This window comes from Anastrepha obliqua, chromosome 1 (assembly GCF_027943255.1).
Source record: "Anastrepha obliqua isolate idAnaObli1 chromosome 1, idAnaObli1_1.0, whole genome shotgun sequence".
Classification (NCBI taxonomy): Eukaryota; Metazoa; Arthropoda; class Insecta; order Diptera; family Tephritidae; genus Anastrepha; species Anastrepha obliqua.
This window is the reverse complement of record NC_072892.1, coordinates 183,085,888-183,104,237: the sequence shown is the minus strand read 5'-3', so window position 1 is coordinate 183,104,237 and position 18,350 is coordinate 183,085,888. Positions and strand designations below refer to the sequence as shown.

The 18,350-nt window shown below is 37.4% G+C and overlaps 2 protein-coding genes across 2 annotated transcripts; both read left to right on the top strand.

Annotated features, from left to right (window-relative positions):
• The first annotated feature begins 11,351 nt into the window (after window positions 1-11,351).
• On the top strand, window positions 11,352-12,082 carry LOC129243523 (28S ribosomal protein S18c, mitochondrial). The gene is made up of 2 exons (XM_054880600.1): window positions 11,352-11,481; window positions 11,544-12,082. The coding sequence occupies exons 1-2, from the start codon at window positions 11,448-11,450 to the stop codon at window positions 11,933-11,935; spliced, it is 426 nt and encodes a 141-aa protein (XP_054736575.1). The 5' UTR covers window positions 11,352-11,447; the 3' UTR covers window positions 11,936-12,082.
• A 3,498-nt stretch (window positions 12,083-15,580) lies between these two features.
• On the top strand, window positions 15,581-18,133 carry LOC129243517 (RING finger protein 37). Its single transcript, XM_054880588.1, has 2 exons — window positions 15,581-16,667; window positions 16,727-18,133. The coding sequence occupies exons 1-2, from the start codon at window positions 15,960-15,962 to the stop codon at window positions 17,528-17,530; spliced, it is 1,512 nt and encodes a 503-aa protein (XP_054736563.1). The 5' UTR covers window positions 15,581-15,959; the 3' UTR covers window positions 17,531-18,133.
• The last annotated feature ends 217 nt before the right edge of the window (window positions 18,134-18,350 follow it).

The window sequence follows — 18,350 nt, the reverse complement described above, 5'->3', positions numbered from 1 at the left end:
ACAAAACATTTAAAGTGTACTTAGGTAGGTAGGTAGGTAGCTAAAATGGCAAGAGTGCTACAGGCACACTTCAAGTAGCACTTACGTGCCGTTTTGATACCATAATCTGGACAATTACCTGTGAAAAGAAGCATTTTTGGGAAGAGAAAACCTTCTACAGCCATCCAGTGAATTCCTTCAAGTCATCCCCAAAGGGCATGCTAAGGAATCTCAAGCGCCTACCCGCCAGAGCCGGGCATTTACAGAGAAAGTGTTCAACAGTCTCTTTCTCTGCAGGATCCCAACAGCTTCAATTCCAAGCTTCTCCGCATGACTCCCCTTCTTCGCATCACCCAGTGACCAGTGAACACCGCAATCAGTTTGGAAAATGAACGGCGTGGGATTCCCATCACCTTAAGCGTTCTATTTCTATCGTATTGGGGCCATAGTGTTTTCGAAATAGCACACGATGAGACAGACCTCCATCTGTCTTGCGCCTTTTTTAGAAAGAAATTGTGTAGTTTCCCTTTAACAACGGACAAAGGGACACCGATGTCTGAGACGGGGGCAGCTGAAGCCGGTTTTGACGACCCCGTTCTGGCAAGCTCGTCGGCAATTTCATTTCCCTCTATATTCCTGTGTCCAGGAACCCAGATATAATACCCAGAATAAAGTGTACTTACGAAAATTTAATTAATCCCGAGATTCAAACGGCGATCAGCAAGCACTCGGTTAGTAACTAAATACTGCCTCCTGAATTTTGATGTTACATATTTGCCTGCCGCACACTGGGGATTTAGCGGAAGAAAGTCAAATTTGCAACATACCACCTACGCATTGTTTAATGGTATTTCTAAATTCCAGAATAGAACCAACAATAAAATCAAAAAGAATTACTAAACTCCGACTTACAGTTTTTTTTTATAGATATGTCAAAAGTATAATTTTTTTATAGTATTGAACTGACTAAGAAAAAACTTCAAAGCCCAAGGTGGTTTTTTTTCCTTTTGCTTGAGCCGACTTCCAATCTTTTATTTTTCATTTAGGGTACGATATTTTTATATATTTTAGACGGAAGAACAAAGGCTGTGAAGCATTTGATTATCTATTTATAATTAATTTTACGAAAAAAAAAAATCATATTCCTTCATATTCTTGGATCTGCAAGTTGAGCTACATTTACCTACGGTCAGAAACTAGTATCAACGTGTTGCGTCTCTTTCAGTTTTAATCAATTGCAGGTGCCACCAGGCGCCACTGATTATTTTTTGGCAATGATGATAAACGCTTTCTAGTGTGTGCATAATGATAACGAAACACTTTTAATTTTGTTTTGACATTTTGAGGGTAATTCAGAATTATGAACTTACATGTATCCTGTGCGTAAATATTTGCTGGCTTATATTAATAAAAAAAAAAAAATTAAAATTTATGAATTAAAAAAAAAATTGTTTTTTAAATTTTTTTAAAAAATAGTTTTTAAACATGTTCTTTTCATACACAAATATATACAACTTCGTTAGTGGTAAAAATGTAAATATTTTTTGGGATGTATACTTTTTTCCGCATCTCTGTACAAAAATCCCCAGTGTGTGCCGCAGCATAAAATACGAGCAAACCTAAATATTATAATTCCCTAGCTTTCCATTATAATTTGTTTACCATTAATTTAATTTATATTTCAGCCTTGATATGCCACTGTGCGTCAGTGACCAAGCAAAATAATTTAGCGCGCAATAAGCGGCAAAAATTGTAATAACATAAAATTAGGTGTCTAATGTGCCGAGTGAGAAATAAATATGACAACAACATTATAAATAAATTTGCCAAAAATACTTCAAACACTTTCAAGAGCTGATAGTCTCTTATTGCATCGAGCATTTGCATTAAGGAGTCATCAGCGCGAGCCCGAATTTTATACAAAAAGAAATATTGCATTTGAATTCAGTTTCATCCCCTTTTCAACTCAAACTCACTATCCACTTATTTTCTTTGTTTTCACTTTGGCACTTAAATCATCGTTTTATTAAATATCACTTTTGATCCTTGTTCTATCGTTCAATATCATATATGTAAGTATGTATGTAGGTGTGTGTGTATGTAGTATAAATTTCTTTTAACCCTCTCAAGTGTTGGCCAATAGAATTTGTATTTGATGCTGTTTATTAAATTATGTGACAATGTGCATTCGAGCAGCAATAATTCCAAAATAATGCATAAAATTCATAAAATTCATAATAAACAACAATCACTGCGTAAACATAACATAAAAATCATATCCAAAAAGGCATTGAAATAATTGAAATCGCATGTCAATATATCCCAAATCGCGCATTATCCTCACCATAATGCATAACAGTACAAGTATGAGTAACTGTTGGTGTTGTTGTTGCTGTGTTGGTATACAACGAAATTGCACCCAACTACCGTTCAAATGCCCATAACTATTCATTATTGGCCGATTCAATGGATGCGGCAACAAACCGTGCGTGAAAGGGTCACCAAAAAGTGAAGCGACGCGCAATCCAAAACATATACTTACACACATACGAATATATGTATGTATGTATATGGAAGAATGGACAAATTTAGAATAAAGAAGCACTCAGCACACTCATAATTTCAGATTTTCATTTTCATTTCATTTTTCTTTTATGGGATATTTTTGTGGGGAATACTGCTTTTGCTGCTACGAAATGCTTGCAATGCTAGGTTTGCCTTCAGCAAAAGTATTCACACACAACAAAGGGATGTCACGCAAAGAAAGGGTTCACGTTCACGTTCAGTGTGTCGCAACGCATCCTCAATACTCGAGGTAAACAAAATTTGCAATAATTTAATTCTGAAACTATCGAAGATTTATAGAGGTACGAGCATTTCCGTTGTTGACGCCGCTGTCGACCCGGCGGCAGTCGTCGATCCTTGGCCTGGTTGTGTGCGTGCGTTGCGTATCCGCCGGACCGATGCAACTCCTTCCTGGCAGCACAACTACTTTTACCATACATACACACTTATCTACATATACACATCGGTTCTTAGCTGAAAGAGTGTTATAACCCAAAAAAATAAATATGCAGAAATGGCCGGCAGCTCTTCCTCCATGCTGTGTAGAAAACTCATAGCGGGATCTATCAGAAATCGAAGTTGAAGAAGTTTTGTTGTACAGGCATGGCAGACCACATGCTGACTACTAGCAATAATATTTATGTATTATTATTATTTATCATTATATCGATGAATTGTGGAAACTAAGTATGAAAAAGGTATTAATGCATTATTGAACATGAAAACTACGGTAAACCGTATATATGTATGTGTGCTTCGGGGAGGCCAGAAAAATGACTGATCTGAAAGCGCAGGCACCAAATGGTATCCACGCTGTCTCAAAGAAGGCTTAACGCCAGTGTACTCTAGTGACTCTAGCTGGAGGCAACTGCAACATAAAAGGGGACAGCCTGCAAGCAAGAACCAAGTACCTGCAGTTTCGATTGCAATAATTTTTGCATCGAAAGCCGCACAGTAAACTAACCTGAACTCGAGGAAGCCTGGTGTTGGCTAAGCTACCATCGTTAAGAGTTTAAGACTTGCTGTTCCCCCCAAATGTTTCCCTACAAAAACGCTCTCATCGGCGGAGCAGGGAAGGGTAACTGGGAAACTACAATATTTGTTTTTGAATAACTTCTTTACTAAATAAAAGGAAATGATTTTGAGTGATGGAAGTTTTTATTTTGACCTTTATGAGCTCCATTACTTGTCTGTTTGTCTACTGCTGCTGTCTAGTTCACGAGTGTCAAATATGTTTGGAATGCGACTCCATTTGCGAAAATTATAAATCTTCTGTTGGATGATTCATTTTGTGCCACCTTTCATTAACAATAGGCATCGACGGTCATTCTATAAAAGCAATCTGGGATTGCAACTGCAGGATATTTGAAAGATTCGGCACGATTCCTCTCCTATTACACAAAGTTCGATGTAATACAGAGGCTGTGTGTGAAGCGCACCCGCAGAAGTTAGGGAAGGCTCAGCTAAAGCAGCTGGCAGCAAACTAGCCGACGTCAATACTGGAATTAAAATACCAGATCAAAAGCGGCAATGGTAGCTGGAAAAGTGGCCAAAATCGAGGTGACTGCGGGCGTCTCTTACCTATTCAGGTAATTGGTGGAAAATAAATGTGGCACCTTAAACTTCATTTGTTATATTTTCCGCCGGTTATACTTACATTGATTTTCCGTTGAAACTTAAACGCGTTTTCAATTGTTTCTGTAGTTTCTGGGTGGGAAAACAGGATTTTTGGGTATCTTTTTAGTCTATAAAATTTGAGTACTGGGGTTAAGATAAGTGACTGTTGTCCTGTATGTTAATTCCAGACAAGCTCCCTAGTTAATATTAATCATGAAATATAGATATTTATATATATATAATTGGCGCGTACACCCTTTTTGGGTGTTTGGCCGAGCTCCTTCTCCTATTTGTTGCGTGCGTTTTGATGTTGTTCCACAAATGGAGGGACCTACAGTTTCAAGCCGACTCCGAACGGCAAACGGTTTTTTATGAGGAGCTTTTTCATGGCAGAAATACACTCGGAGGTTGCCATTGCCTGCCGAGGAGCGACCGCTATTAGAAAAAACTTTACTTTATTTTGGTCTTTCACCGAGATTCCAACCAACGTTCTCTCTGTGAATTCTGAATCATAATCACGCACCAACCCATTCCGCTACGCCGGCCGCCTATATATACATATTTATATTTATAAAAACTTGTCATCAATCTCAGTAAAATTTGTAGCAGACTTCTCAAACTTACAATGTCGCATGTTTGTGTTAATATTTATGTGATATTTATGTGAGTAACTTCGATCATTCGTATGTACATATACACCAGTTAGAAATTCCTAGCTTTCGCCACACATCTGCCTCATTAGGCGCAGGTTCGAAAAACCGAACTTCGGTAATACTCTGGATGCCCTTCTACAAATCAGTTAGGGATTCCAATTTATGCCTAAGTGACACACTGCCACAGATTTTCGTGACCACAACCAAATTTGGTATTGTTCTGGCATGCCAATCTTTGCCTTGCCTAACGTGGGCCTGGTAAGACTGGCCTATACAGTAAAGTAAATTGTATTTTCTCACTTCCAACTTTTACACAAATGCGCAGAATGATAAGGAAAATAATATAACAATCCAATTTGTAAGTAAAGCCTGCCTAATTCGGGCTTAACTGATTCTTCGGCATGCCTCACTGTAATTCTAGTCGGGTAGGTGCATTTTGTATGGCAAATTGAATTGTTATATTATTTTCCTTATCATTTTGCGCATTTGTGTAAAAGTTGGAAGTGAGAAAATACAATTTACTCTACTGTATAAGCCAGTCTGGGAATTGCGTCGACTAAATTTTTTTATAATTTTATATTATGAAAAGTCGGGTATAAAATGGTACCTCGTGATAATACTCTGTAAGTGAATGTTTGGAAATGCATATCTGAATATTATTTCTTTGAAGCTTTTTAAAAGAATATCTATAAATGGGGCAATGGCACTAATAATAATATAGATGACAGTAAATATCGTTACGATTAAGATATGGTTAAGATTTTGGCGTTTACGTATGGCTCCTCTAATTTAACCTAAAAAATGTGCGTACCGAAGAGAATATTACAGTTGTGCAAAGTGTTGAAGGAGCCGCCGAAATGTCGATTCGTCGTGCCCATAAAATACAGCTCGTGCAAGAAATCTAAATGACCATCATTTGCGTCGCATTTTTGCTAATTGGGCTCATTTAGATTTATTATTCAGATTTGTTGAAAAAAGTAGTCAAAAATCGGAATTAAATCGAGCCACGGGTATATGCTGGATATAATATTTAAAAAATTAAAGCAATGAAATTATCTACCAGATTATTGTATACTAAAAAAAAGTGATTCCAATAATATTTCTGTTTTTTATTATCATTTTAGGCTCTCGAGCTCATAAAAAATAGGCTTATTATTAAAAAAGAGTAGAATTTTCGACAACATCTATTAAAAGCGATCAAACCAATACCATTTTGTGTGTGTATGTGTGTTTTTTTTTTCAATACCTCCATTCATTTTTGTTTGGATAAAAACTCTTTGGATAAAAACTCTTTTTTACAAGGTTACTATTGTTAATAGTTCACCAACATTCGTAAAGAAATTTATGCAACTGCTAAACTGTCATTGCTGCCGAATTTAATTTGCAACAATAATGGAAACGAAAAGATTTATTACATAGCAAACAAAAAATATAGTTCACATGGGGAATTCCAAATTTAACTGTCAACAACAACAAAACTAAATATGCCACAAAGCCACAGAAAAAACACAATGCAAGGCGATTGACAGGTCGCCCCGCACAAAACCAAAATCAAACACTGCTGCTTACGTAGCATGCAGTAACAACAACAACTGTGGTAACACTTCCGACTGACAAGCGGAAACGGAAGTCAAAGAAAAGTAAATGCGCCTCTCACTCGGTCTCTTTCCGCGGCAAAGAACTTTATTGTTGCAGAAGTGAAGTTTTACGTCAAACGAAAGGATAAAACATTTCCCCCTTTAGTGCAGCACATATCCACTATAAATATGTATCTGTGGTGAAAATGAAGAAGAGCTCAAGTCCATTTGTGCACAAATTAAATTAAGATGAACTGCTGATCTAAATGAACTCAGTATCTGTGCGATTTCTGGGAGTTCTGATAATCGGATGAAACTCCGTTGGAATAAGAACTAAAGTTAGTTTATACTTATGAAACTTTAAGTTGAGCTTGCGAATATTGCCTTGAATTATATTACATTGAATTATAGTCGAAATAATTTTCTTAAGTTTAGAGCCGCAGACAACGTCAAAACTTCTCATGGTGACATAAACTCTTTTATTTATGCAAGCAGTTGATCGGAATAAAAACCTGCATTCACATATGACGAAATTCTAGTTCACTTTCTAGTGGAAAAACAGCTCATTTGGGCAAAAGATCGAATTATCGTCACTTTTTCGTTAGGGTAATACTTAACCTTGCCATAAATTCTGTAACAAATTTTACAATGCTTGCGGCGAGAACAAATTCGCACAAAAAAGCTCCGTCATTTCTAATTTTGTTCGTATGCATTGTCTACTCATAAATTATACCCAGTTTCGCGGCAAATTTCGCTTGTTAACCACATAAATGTGATAAAAGTGCAAGTGAGATTTACGAATTACTGAAAAAACTTAATATTTCGAGAATGGTTGTTTACCGCACGACCAATCGTCTTTCCCCAACTTCTGAAATGACAAACAGAAAAAGAAGTGGTCGTCCTTGCATGGTGCGAACCAATCCAGCCATAAAAGTCGTCCCAGAAAGAATTCGCACAAATCTCCTTAGAAAGCAGAAAATCATGTCCAGGGAAATGAACGTATCGAGCAGATCCATGTCAAGACTAATTAGAGATGATCCCCACATGAAAGCCTTCCGTCGCTCAACTGGTCATCTTTTGACGAGACGCTTGAAGAAAATTAGGCTCGACAGATGCAAGCAGCTTCTTCGGTGGCACGCGGTCAACGGCCACGAAAATATTCCTTTCACGGATGAGAGAATTTTCACTGTTGAAGAAGTTTTTAATAAGCAAAACGACAAAATCTGTGCTGAAACTTCAAAATACGCAAAAAATGTTGTTCCAAGGATTCAGCGTGGCCACCATACAGCCAAAACGATATTCCTGGGTTCATAGCCGCAGAAGATTGGATCTGGAAGGCCAGATCTGAATCTTTTGGACCACAGTTTGGTTCGAGCAGCGACATCAATATCCGTGGAAACCGTGCATCCTGGAATAGCTGAATGGCTTAATCGTGTGAAGGCTTGCGTAAAATCAATCGACACCATTTGCGAATGAAAATTACAATTATTTTTAATATTTACATGATTAAATATAACTACTTCATTAAAAAAACTACTGTAACGGACTTAACTTGGAACAGAACTTATGGCAGGACTAAGTATATTTAAGTTTTATTTTCTAAAATATTGCAATATATATTTAATAATTTACATATTAAAATGTAAAAAGCATATTTTTTTAAGGAAAAGGGTTTCTAGTTATGAGGGGCAATCGAATTTATATGAATAAAAAGTTCTCTCTAGTAAAACGTCAAATTCCGACATAAGCACTTTTTCATTTTCAGCACAGATACATGTGTGCATATGCATAATCACAAAGCGGGGAATAACAGCATATAAATTTCATTGCAAACAAATTGTGTCACTTTCGATACACCAGAGACCTGGCTGATGAGGCCATTGATAGGCCAAAGGCTTGAGCACCCCAATCGATGTTGCTTCTTTGGAGGTGTAGTGGATGGGTGAAATGCCTTAATAAACATCATTTTTTACGAGGTGTATAGGGTTAATGTAAATTTGCATATCGCGCCCACGTGCAGCAAGAAAAAAGAATAGCGAAAAATTGAAAATTTTCTCGCGAATATTTCGAAATAGACAAAAAACAGATAACAAAGCAAAAAAGGGAGAAAAAGGAAGAAAGAGGGCGATGGAGGGATGTGGGGTGTATGCAATTTGTAGGGCATGAAAATTTATTGCCGGTTGCATTAAATTTAATTCAAGTGGGAAGTGCTGAATTGAGGACGTGTGCTTGTGCTTATATGGCGATAGAAAACATATTGGGGCGCCTGCTTATCACCAGTTTTGTCAAAATAGCAAACAGTGATAAGTTAGCCGTAATAAGAAACTTAACGCGATTTCGAATAAACTCAATGTAAACTCATTTATTTGCTCACAACTTTTAACACAAACATCAATATTTAGAAAATTCATATGGAAATTTCATGAGTACGGTGCAAATACTCGTATGTATGTATGTACTTAACCTAGATGATATACTAATAATGCACTACTCATACGGATATACATAAATGCCTTACCATTCATTGTCGCGCCCCACTTCATTGTCGCTTTACTCAAAGATGTTTGCAAGAATTTCACTGGTTGAAGTCGTGCCAACCGGCACTAGTTGGACAGTTGGCTGAACTAAAACCAAGTCCTGCTCCACCTGATCTTTCCAACGTGGAGAAGGTCTTCCTCTTCCTCTGTTACCACCAGCTAGTACTGCATCGAATACTTTCAGAGCCAATACTCAGCCGCCATCGTAGCCGTGGATCTTTATTCGCTGCGCTATGTCTATGTCGTCGTAAAGCTCATACAGCTCATCGTTCCATCGCCTGCGATATTCGCCGTCGCCAACGTGCAAAGGTCCAAAAATCTTACGCAGAATCTTTCTCTCAAATACTCCAAACGACGTTTCATCGGATGTTGTCATCGTCCAAGCTTCTGCGCCATACGTTAAGATGGTTGATTGATGGTCGGCTTGAGTCTTTCACACAATACGCTCGCCAGAACCTTATAGGCGATATTTAGAAAACTAACTAATAATTGGCACAGATTGCAGGATCACCCTTCTTATGGATTGGGCAGAGCACACTTAAATTCCAATCGGCAGGCATGCTTTCATCCGACCAATTTTGCATGGAAGCTGATGTATGCACCTTACCAGCTCCTGGCCGCCATGTTTGAATAGCTCAGCCATCAGCCCGTTAGCTGCCTCGGCTTTGTTGTTCTTTAGCCGCGTTATCGCTATTCTCACCTCGTCATGATCGGGTAGCGGAACGACAGTTCCGTCGTCAACGTTTGGGGTATCGGGATCTTCACATTCTCTGTGACGTGCGCAGCTGTCACGATTTACAAGGTTCAAGAGGTGTTCCCTCCATAATTTAACTATACTCTGGATGTCAGTCAGCAGATCACCATCTTTGTTCGTACAGGAAAACGTCCCGATCTTGAAACCTTCTGTAAGCTGCCGAGCTTTGTGGTAGTATTTTCGGGCGTTGTTCCTATTGTCCAGCATCTCTAGCTCCTCTCAGTCAAGTTCCAACAAAGGACATACCACTGCACTTCTTTACCCAAAGATTTCGAGTGAATTCTGTTGCATCCATCGAGATTCTAGAGACAGTACTAAAACCCTGGTTTGATAGTGTAAACTGTGGCAGTCCATACAACTTACAGCAAGACTCCACTACTTCAAGCAATGGCGACACAAGATTGATGGCTGAAAATTTATAAGACCACTTACTACCGCCTAACTTCGGTAAGACCACTTACTACCGCCTCCGGGCACTACGTATAGGGCGTAGGGAAGGCACGTAGGTGAAATGATTGAAGTACCACTCTGGAACTTCCCAAGTAGAACTAAAGCGCCGTTTTGATGCCGTTATGAGACCTCCAACACGAAGATATCTACAGTCAGTCAGAGCCCTTTATAAAATGGAGAAGATTGATGGGATTTAGGTTGGCGCACTGTCCCATGCTGTCGAAGAAAAAAGTGACCCAGTGACCTTAAGGGGGCCTGGTGTTGAAATTTCAAAAAATCGTTGCATTGTTTTTTCGATATTTCGAACGTATAGAACCTTAAGAATATACAGTAAAATTTTCATGCGGAAATTCCCAATTTGTACCCATTTGTACTCAGGCAAATTAGCATGCAAGACTTATATGAACTGAAACAATGTTCACAATTCGTGGTATTTTGTTTCAAAAATCAGAATTCAATAAAATATTTTCACAGATCGCTTCACTTACTTTATGCCACACCTTACTTCTGGTTCGGTAGCTTAGGGAATGAGGAAACTTATCGCATTTCTTGGTCTATACTTTCCCAAATAACCGTTTATCCAAGTCAATATCTGCAGCCAAGTAATGGTCCCAGCAATTGCAACATGTCATACAGTGGAGAAACCATAATTTTTTGAGGCGAACTTTTTATGATCCAATTATCTTGAGGAATGTTTCTGTCAGCGAACCACCTAGGCATGCCAAGTTACTGGTCTGTACTGATAAATCAGCTATAATTGGCGATTCAGAAGACAACTTTCGAATAAAGATGCACTCGGAATCGGTTTATATTAACAAAGCTCAATTTCGCGTTGACCATCCTTGACTGTCACTTTCGAATTGTTTAAGTGTTAATTATTTCACCTAATGATTTCTCACAATTCCAAATCCAATCATGTAAGAAATGATTTTATGATTTAACACACTGAAAATCTGCCGTTATTAGTAGTTAGGTTTAATATTTCATATATCGTTAAATGATTTCATCTTCAAACATTTTGCAATTTACGTTCTCAGCTCAAAATTAATTCGCCGGTTAGTTGGCTTTCTCTTCTCAAGTGTTGCAGGTAATGCAGTGCTAACTTCTCAGTCAGTATTCCAACCACTCGCATTTATCGCGCCATCTGGTTGTAATAGGTTGGGTATTTATGTAATCTTACTAGTAAGAAAATTACCACATTTGGCAACGCTGATCTCAAACAGCTGATTTATACATTAAGGAATTAAACAATTTTTCTTCGGTCACACAGCATTTAGGTATCTGTGTGTAGACGATTTCACTAAATCAAAGGAGAATGTTTCAAATTGCCAGAATTGCAATACGCAGTGGTAAATTCTAAATTAACTTTTATAAAGGTCAATATTCCGTTTTACATTACTGTCGTTTCCAGCTGTTGTCAACACTCGGTTGAGCGTAACCCCACTTTTGGCCGTCACACCAAATCGCCGACATTTCAGTACTCCCGCGGAAAGTACTGATGAACCAATTGATATCCCCAATCCATTCGAGAAAGACCGACGACTGTGCATTCTGTGCAAACATGATATAGTACCAAACTACAAAAATGTGAAGTTGCTGTCTCAGTTTCAATCTCCATACACGGGGCGTATTTACGGAAGACACATTACTGGCTTATGTAAACAGAAGCAGGAGCAAGTAGAAAAAGCTATTATCCGAGCACAAAACTGCGCTCTGATGCCAACGTATCACAAAGAGATGGACTTTTTGAAGGATCCACGTTTGTTTGACCCTGAGAAGCCGATTCGCCCGCATAAATATTAGAGCATCCTTTGAGTTTTTCATTTTTGTTATAAGAAAACAAGTTTATATTTAACCGAATCAGAAATAAGAAATGTGTTTATATGGAAAACTTCATTGCCATCTTAATAAGCTAACCATTGACTACTTCACAAAAGCAAAGTAAGCTCATGCAAATCGTCTTTCAATTTTTCCACAGCCAGTTTAAATCCGTCAACACGTTTTGGACGTTGTGTACATCTCGCGAGACTGTCTTGATCGTTCTTTACTTGTTCCAGTAAATCTTCTTTTAATACTTGCAACTCTAGATTTATCTCTTCAAAATGAGTATTAGTGTTGTTCTCGTTATTTTCACTATTTTCTGGTGGTTTAGAATTTGTATCCCTTTTATATTCGAAAGGAATATTTTGATTTTTTCATGGGAAATAAAACGATCAATCTGATTTTGAAGGGCATTCCGTTTATTTGTTGTCAAACTAGAAACAAAATTTTGATTTCAAAAATTGTAGCACAAAATCGAAAGAAAATTTGAAAAGTAATTTTAATAATGCTTCATCGAATTCCGCTATGGTAAATATTAAATCCGGTTGAATTTTGGTTTTAGTTTATGAATTCTTTAAAGTATGTATTTTAAGAAGATACAAATATGAAGATGTATGTATGTGTTTATATTTCATGTTGTTTTAATCTTGACAACGTTGATGCCGATGACGTTTGGATGCTTCTGATGGATATGAAAATTTAAACCTGGTATTTAACCCTCCGTCGGGCGCACCCGATTTGTGAGGCACAGCTCACACATTTTTTTGTCTCACTCTATTATTTTTTACCGTTTACTACTCTTTTGCTCAATAGCTGCTTCTTATGGTGTGCTCTTTATATCAAATCAACTCAGTTTGTGTTTTCCCTTCCCAAAGTGAAGTTATACGCAGTTTGATCAGACAAGCTCATTGCGCCCTAACTCATCACATTTTTTAAAGTAAGTATTTTCAAAATTACTGATTTCAATTAACTACTGCCCCATTTTAATACTAAATAATTTATTAACATTTAATAATTAGTTGAAAATAACCTGATTTATTGATGTGGCCTGCAGGGCACATTGCGCCCAAACTCGTTACAAAGGTTTTATGTTTTAATTTGTTTTATATTCTTGATAGAAATGTCTCGTCGATACTTCAATTGAAATGAGTCCAAAGACATGGAAGAACTTATAAATTTGCTTGTGGCTGATGACGACGATCCCACAATGGAAGACGAATTTGGGGAGGAAAGCGATGTTGCTTCAGATGACGAGGTAGAAGAACGAGGTGAAAATTCCGAGGCAGAGCAGGATGATGAGACCGACCTAGATGATGAAAATTCTGGAGACATACATTTTTTTCTAGGAAAAGATAAGATCAGTAAGTGGAATCAAAATCCACCTCTGCGAAGTGCACGCAGAGGACCTCACAACATAATTACTCACTTACCTGGAGTAAAAGGGAATGCAAGAAATGCTAGTACTGCTGTTGATATATGGAATAATATTTTAACGACAAAATATTAAAGATAATAGTAACATACACCAACCAATACATTGAGACCACTGACCGTATAGAAATACGAGCTTTTATTGGGTTATTATATCTTGCAGGAGCATACAGGGGAATCGTCAATATCTGGAAGAACTTTGGGGAATAGACGATGATGGGAATGAAAGATTTGGCCTTGTCATGAATTTTAAGCTATTCAAGACACTTATGCGGTGCCTTCGTTTTGATGACCGAAGTACAAAAGAGGAAAGAAAAGAACTGGATCGGCTCGCTCCAATTCGAGACATTTTCGAGAAATTCATAAGAAGTTGCCAAGATAGTTACATTCCTGAGGAAAATATGACTATAGACGAAATGCTACCCGGTTTACGTGGAAACTGTTCCTTTAGGCAGTATATACCATCTAAGCCAAATAAATATGGCATCAAGTGTTTTGCTCTCGTCGACGCGAAAATTAATTATATACAACATGGAAATCTATGCTGGAAGGCAACCAGAGGGGTCCTTTTCTATTAGCAATAACGTAGTTTTGAGAATGTCTGAGCCTCTTTTTGGCACTGGACGCAATATAACAGGCGATAACTGGTTTACTGATATGGATCTAGTTGACGAACTGAAACAAAAAAAACTATCGTATGTCCAGAGGACGAAAATACTCTATCCGAAGAGACCTTAAACAAGCGCAATAAAAGGATTGTTTGAGTTTCATATTTTTATTGTACCTCTAATTAATTAGTTTTCCTGATCATTATATTTACAACAAATTGAATTTTTATTGGATTCTTTCATTTTTTGTAAACTATTTTCGGTTGACTGTTTTAACTTTTTATTTTCAACCTTAATTTACGACTATCTTTTGTAACTGATAAATTTTTGTCAAATAAACAGATTTTTATGACGGAAGGTTAAACTATGGAAATAAGAACAAAATCATTGTCTTCAAAATAAATTATTCTTTAAAATATTAATGTAGTGTGTTGTGTATTATTTAGAGACAAAGAATATCTTAATAGCCGAAAACATCAAAACAATGCTGACTTAATCCATATATTAGGCCAATAAATGTTTACGTTTTTTTTAAATTAAAGTTTGCCTAAAATTGTGACATTATTGAGGTGAGTTTCAAGAGTCAAAATTTCTATAGCTCTATACTTATGAGTATGTCGGACTGAAAATACTTTTTGATGGCTAGGATTGGTGAATCTCCAATTTGAGAGGCAATTAGGTTTTTTCTGTTCCGTGTGGACGGTTTTCTTTTTTATGCCAGGAACTTCGGGATTGTTTGCAGCTAATTCTGAGTGGTTTTGCTCCATTTAATTTTAGTTTGAATATTAAATTATAATATAATAACATAATTTTCAGGGAACAATGATGACAGAAAATTGCTTATACAAAAAAGAATACAATTGTATGGACTCTTCACTGGAAATAAGGCTAAGAGTAATGATGGACGGACGTACATATGGCTTGCATTGTAAATGCATTGGTGTCTTCATTAGGAACTAGCACAAGATCCACTAGTTTCTGGTACGAATTTTGCAACATATTTAAGTGCGTTCCAGTTTTCTTATTCTCACCATTCATATAATCACTGATGCCTTCCCAAATTACTCTGGGTAGTATATATTTATAATACACACGAAAAGAAAAAATGTAAACCAAATAACAAAAATAGTAAATGTATTTTCCGTCCCCGCTTTCTCATAACAACTTTAAAAATCGCAATAAATCAGTCTGAGTGGTTATTGCCATTTACAAGGGGAAATATTTCTTAGTATTGGACTCATTTTGCGCGGATTATAATATAAGTAAATTCAAGGAGACTAAGCAATAACGGTTTGTGCTCTTTTTAATGTCGAAATTCCATGCGTTATATTAACAAACAACCAATAAGTGAGATCTTTATACAGGTCAGCCTGCACTACCTAACTTAACAGACAATCAAGGCACCAATAAAGAAGGAGAAGACTTTGATATTCACATTACTAAATCGCACGATAAAAGCAAATCAGCTGCTCTACCGAAGTCAACTTGTATAGATTCGAATTGCTGCCAATGTTTCAAAGTATATTAGTATACACTGAACGCCATGAGAAATAACTGGCGGAGACCACATGTTAGTTGTCATTCCTCGTAATTGGTGAATTTCATAGATAAAGCTATCATATGTCAGAAATAGCACCTGACAAGTTAATATATCAAGCGCAACGACATCCAAAAATACCAATTCAATAAACAGCGTTGTGTGTGGACCAATAAATTGTTTGCATTATTTCCTTCCTTACAAGAAATTTGTGTTTTTTGGGTTTTTTTTTTATTAATTTTGATAAAAGTGAATTTGTGCGTAATTGCTCAGAGAGACGCGCGAGGCAAAATTAGCAACGTTCGTTGAAGTGAAACAGTTTAGTGACGGCAGTCATCGACGCCATTTTTTAGCATACATAAGACTAATTACGTGAGAAAAATCGCAGCGTTTGTGAAAAAGTTTTTGCATAACTCCTAAATTGTACTAAATGAGCCTAATTAATTTTCTAAATTCAAAGTTAAAACCCTCGGTAGAGTGCGATGCACTATGCGAAGATGGTTACACTGCGAATAACTTAATCGCAGATGATGCAGAGCAGCTGTCTCGCGGCTTCATGGCATATGCCGTCACCAAGCCGCCCGTTGAAATCATTTTTGATTTCCCAAAAGCTGTAGAAGTGAAGGTGATCAAGTTGTGGAATAGTAATGGTGCTCTACGCTCGACTAGTTTCGAACTGCACGGCAAGTTCGAGGGCATTTGGGAACGAGTTGCTTATGCTCGTGACCTTGCTGAGGGTGTTGACTCTGTGACTTTTTGCTATCAAAGTGATTACAATTCTCGAAGTAATGCGGAAAGTGCTGCTACTCAAGCGCAAAGCGTAAAAGCGTTTTTCTTTAAGACCGCACACCGTTTACTTTGCAACGCTAGCAGTCTGAAGGTCATAATTTGTGCCACTAAGCGAAGCCCACCAGTTCTGCGTAAAATAGAAGTGTGGGGACTACCTTCACGAACGTTGGAGAAAGCAGATCGTGAACTTGTTAAAACCGTATGGAGTGAAATTGTTCATCCGCATGGTTTTCGCACAGCTCCAGACCGTGGACAGCGTTCACCATCACGTAATGTGCCAGAACTAAATGAGTATTCCACATTGAAAATCCCAGAAGAGTTCCTTGATGAAATCACGTGGGAACTAATGGTATATATTTACCCTAATAATTATCTTTGTGACATGAATAAAAATAGGCTTATTTCTAGATTTTCCCTACCGTGCTTCCGTCTGGAAAAATTGTAGACCAATCCACGATCGACAAACATTCAGAAGTGGAGGCGAAATGGGGCCGCTTGCCATCGGATCCATTTACAGGCCTTGAATTTACCTCACATCGTAAAGCAATTCTCAACCTCGCCCTTAAGGCACGCATAGAAAAGTTCCTTATGGACAATTCCGAACACTTCAAAACAGTGCCACGTTCACTAGGTAGTTCCTTTGTACGACGTAGTAAAAATCGACACGCATCGCAGTTTGCAAGCCTATATCAACGTCACAGCTCAACCGTTGGAACTTACTCGTCTCTATCAGAGGCGTTTTACAAGTCATCTTCTCAAGCTTCGGCAACAGCTACATTGTCATCACCCACGCTTCCACCAAAGCGGCCTAGACTTAGTGACTCTACAACATATCGCTCGGAAGCACCACTACTTACCTCCACAGCAACACAAACATTATCTAGTACTTCATTATCATTTTCCTCAAAGTCAGCACCATTTTCAATGGCAGGTGCAGCGGTCTCATCAACAGCGTCGTCCACCACAATCGCGACGGGCATCGATCATGCCATACAAGAAGCATTAAAAAATGTTACTCGCTACACATGTCCGCCCGCGGCTGTGAAAGCTGCTACTTGTATAAGCTGCAAAGCAGAAGAATTCTCATATGAAATACTAACGTGTAAACATCTCGTATGTCGTGCATGTCTCGTACAGTTGACCAAGGACGAAATGTGCACATGCAAAGTCAGCTTCCGAACATCCGATGTTGAACGCTATCATAAATTGTAAGCCTTTACAGAAAAATTCTCATATGAAACACTAACGTGTGGGCATCTCGTAAGTCATGAATTTGTCTTGCTGTTGACTGAGAACGGAATGGGTACATGAAGGGACCAGCTTCCGTAGATGTTCAACGTTTTCATAAATTGTAGGACTTAACGAATTTATGAACGTATACAACACGTTTATCGGCAGTGGTACCGCTAGAACTGATCAATGAGCCTAAAAGTAGTCGTTAAAAGGCTTGAATTGTTTAATATTTTGCCTCATTTTTAGTACGGTGACTGTTATAAATCGTTGGACTAATATTATATACATATATGTGATTGGCTCCTAACAAAAAGAGTGCAATTTTTGTTAATGCCTTTAAAATATGAGAAATTCAAGATATTAGCAAAACATTTCGAAATGATTTAATTAAGTTTTATTAAATGGCTTTAATGGAATAGATTTTGTGATTTATACGCTTATGTTTATAAATATTTTTTTATTTTAAAATAATTCCTCTTTTCCCAACGGCTTATAACAGAGTTACTGGATAGTTAATTTAGTCTCAGGCTAGTTCTAAGCAATATATAATCACTCTAAAATATATTAAATCTAAAATCCTAAACAGAATGTATTTAACTACGTATTCAAGCTACTGGGGGAATTTGTTTGCCAAGTTTGCAAACGATTACTGGGGAGAGCAAATAGCAAAGCAAGCTTAAATATGAAATGGATGTTAAATGCATTTGCACGGAGAAACAATCCCGAACGTTAAAAATATAGTTTTATAATTACATATTTTAAGAAAGTTTGAGTTGATTGCGAGTTCAATTTGCTCTGC

What these genes read in the sequence shown, in the direction of transcription:
- LOC129243523 (XM_054880600.1), top strand. Translation starts at nt 11,448, where the DNA reads ATGTTTCAAATTGCCAGAATTGCAATACGCAGTG. An exon ending in CAGAATTGCAATACGCAGTG is followed by an intron (nt 11,482 to 11,543) that starts GTAAATTCTAAA and finishes TGTCGTTTCCAG; the next exon opens with CTGTTGTCAACACTCGGTTG.
- LOC129243517 (XM_054880588.1), top strand. Translation starts at nt 15,960, where the DNA reads ATGAGCCTAATTAATTTTCTAAATTCAAAGTTAAAACCCTCGGTAGAG. An exon ending in AAATCACGTGGGAACTAATG is followed by an intron (nt 16,668 to 16,726) that starts GTATATATTTAC and finishes GCTTATTTCTAG; the next exon opens with ATTTTCCCTACCGTGCTTCC.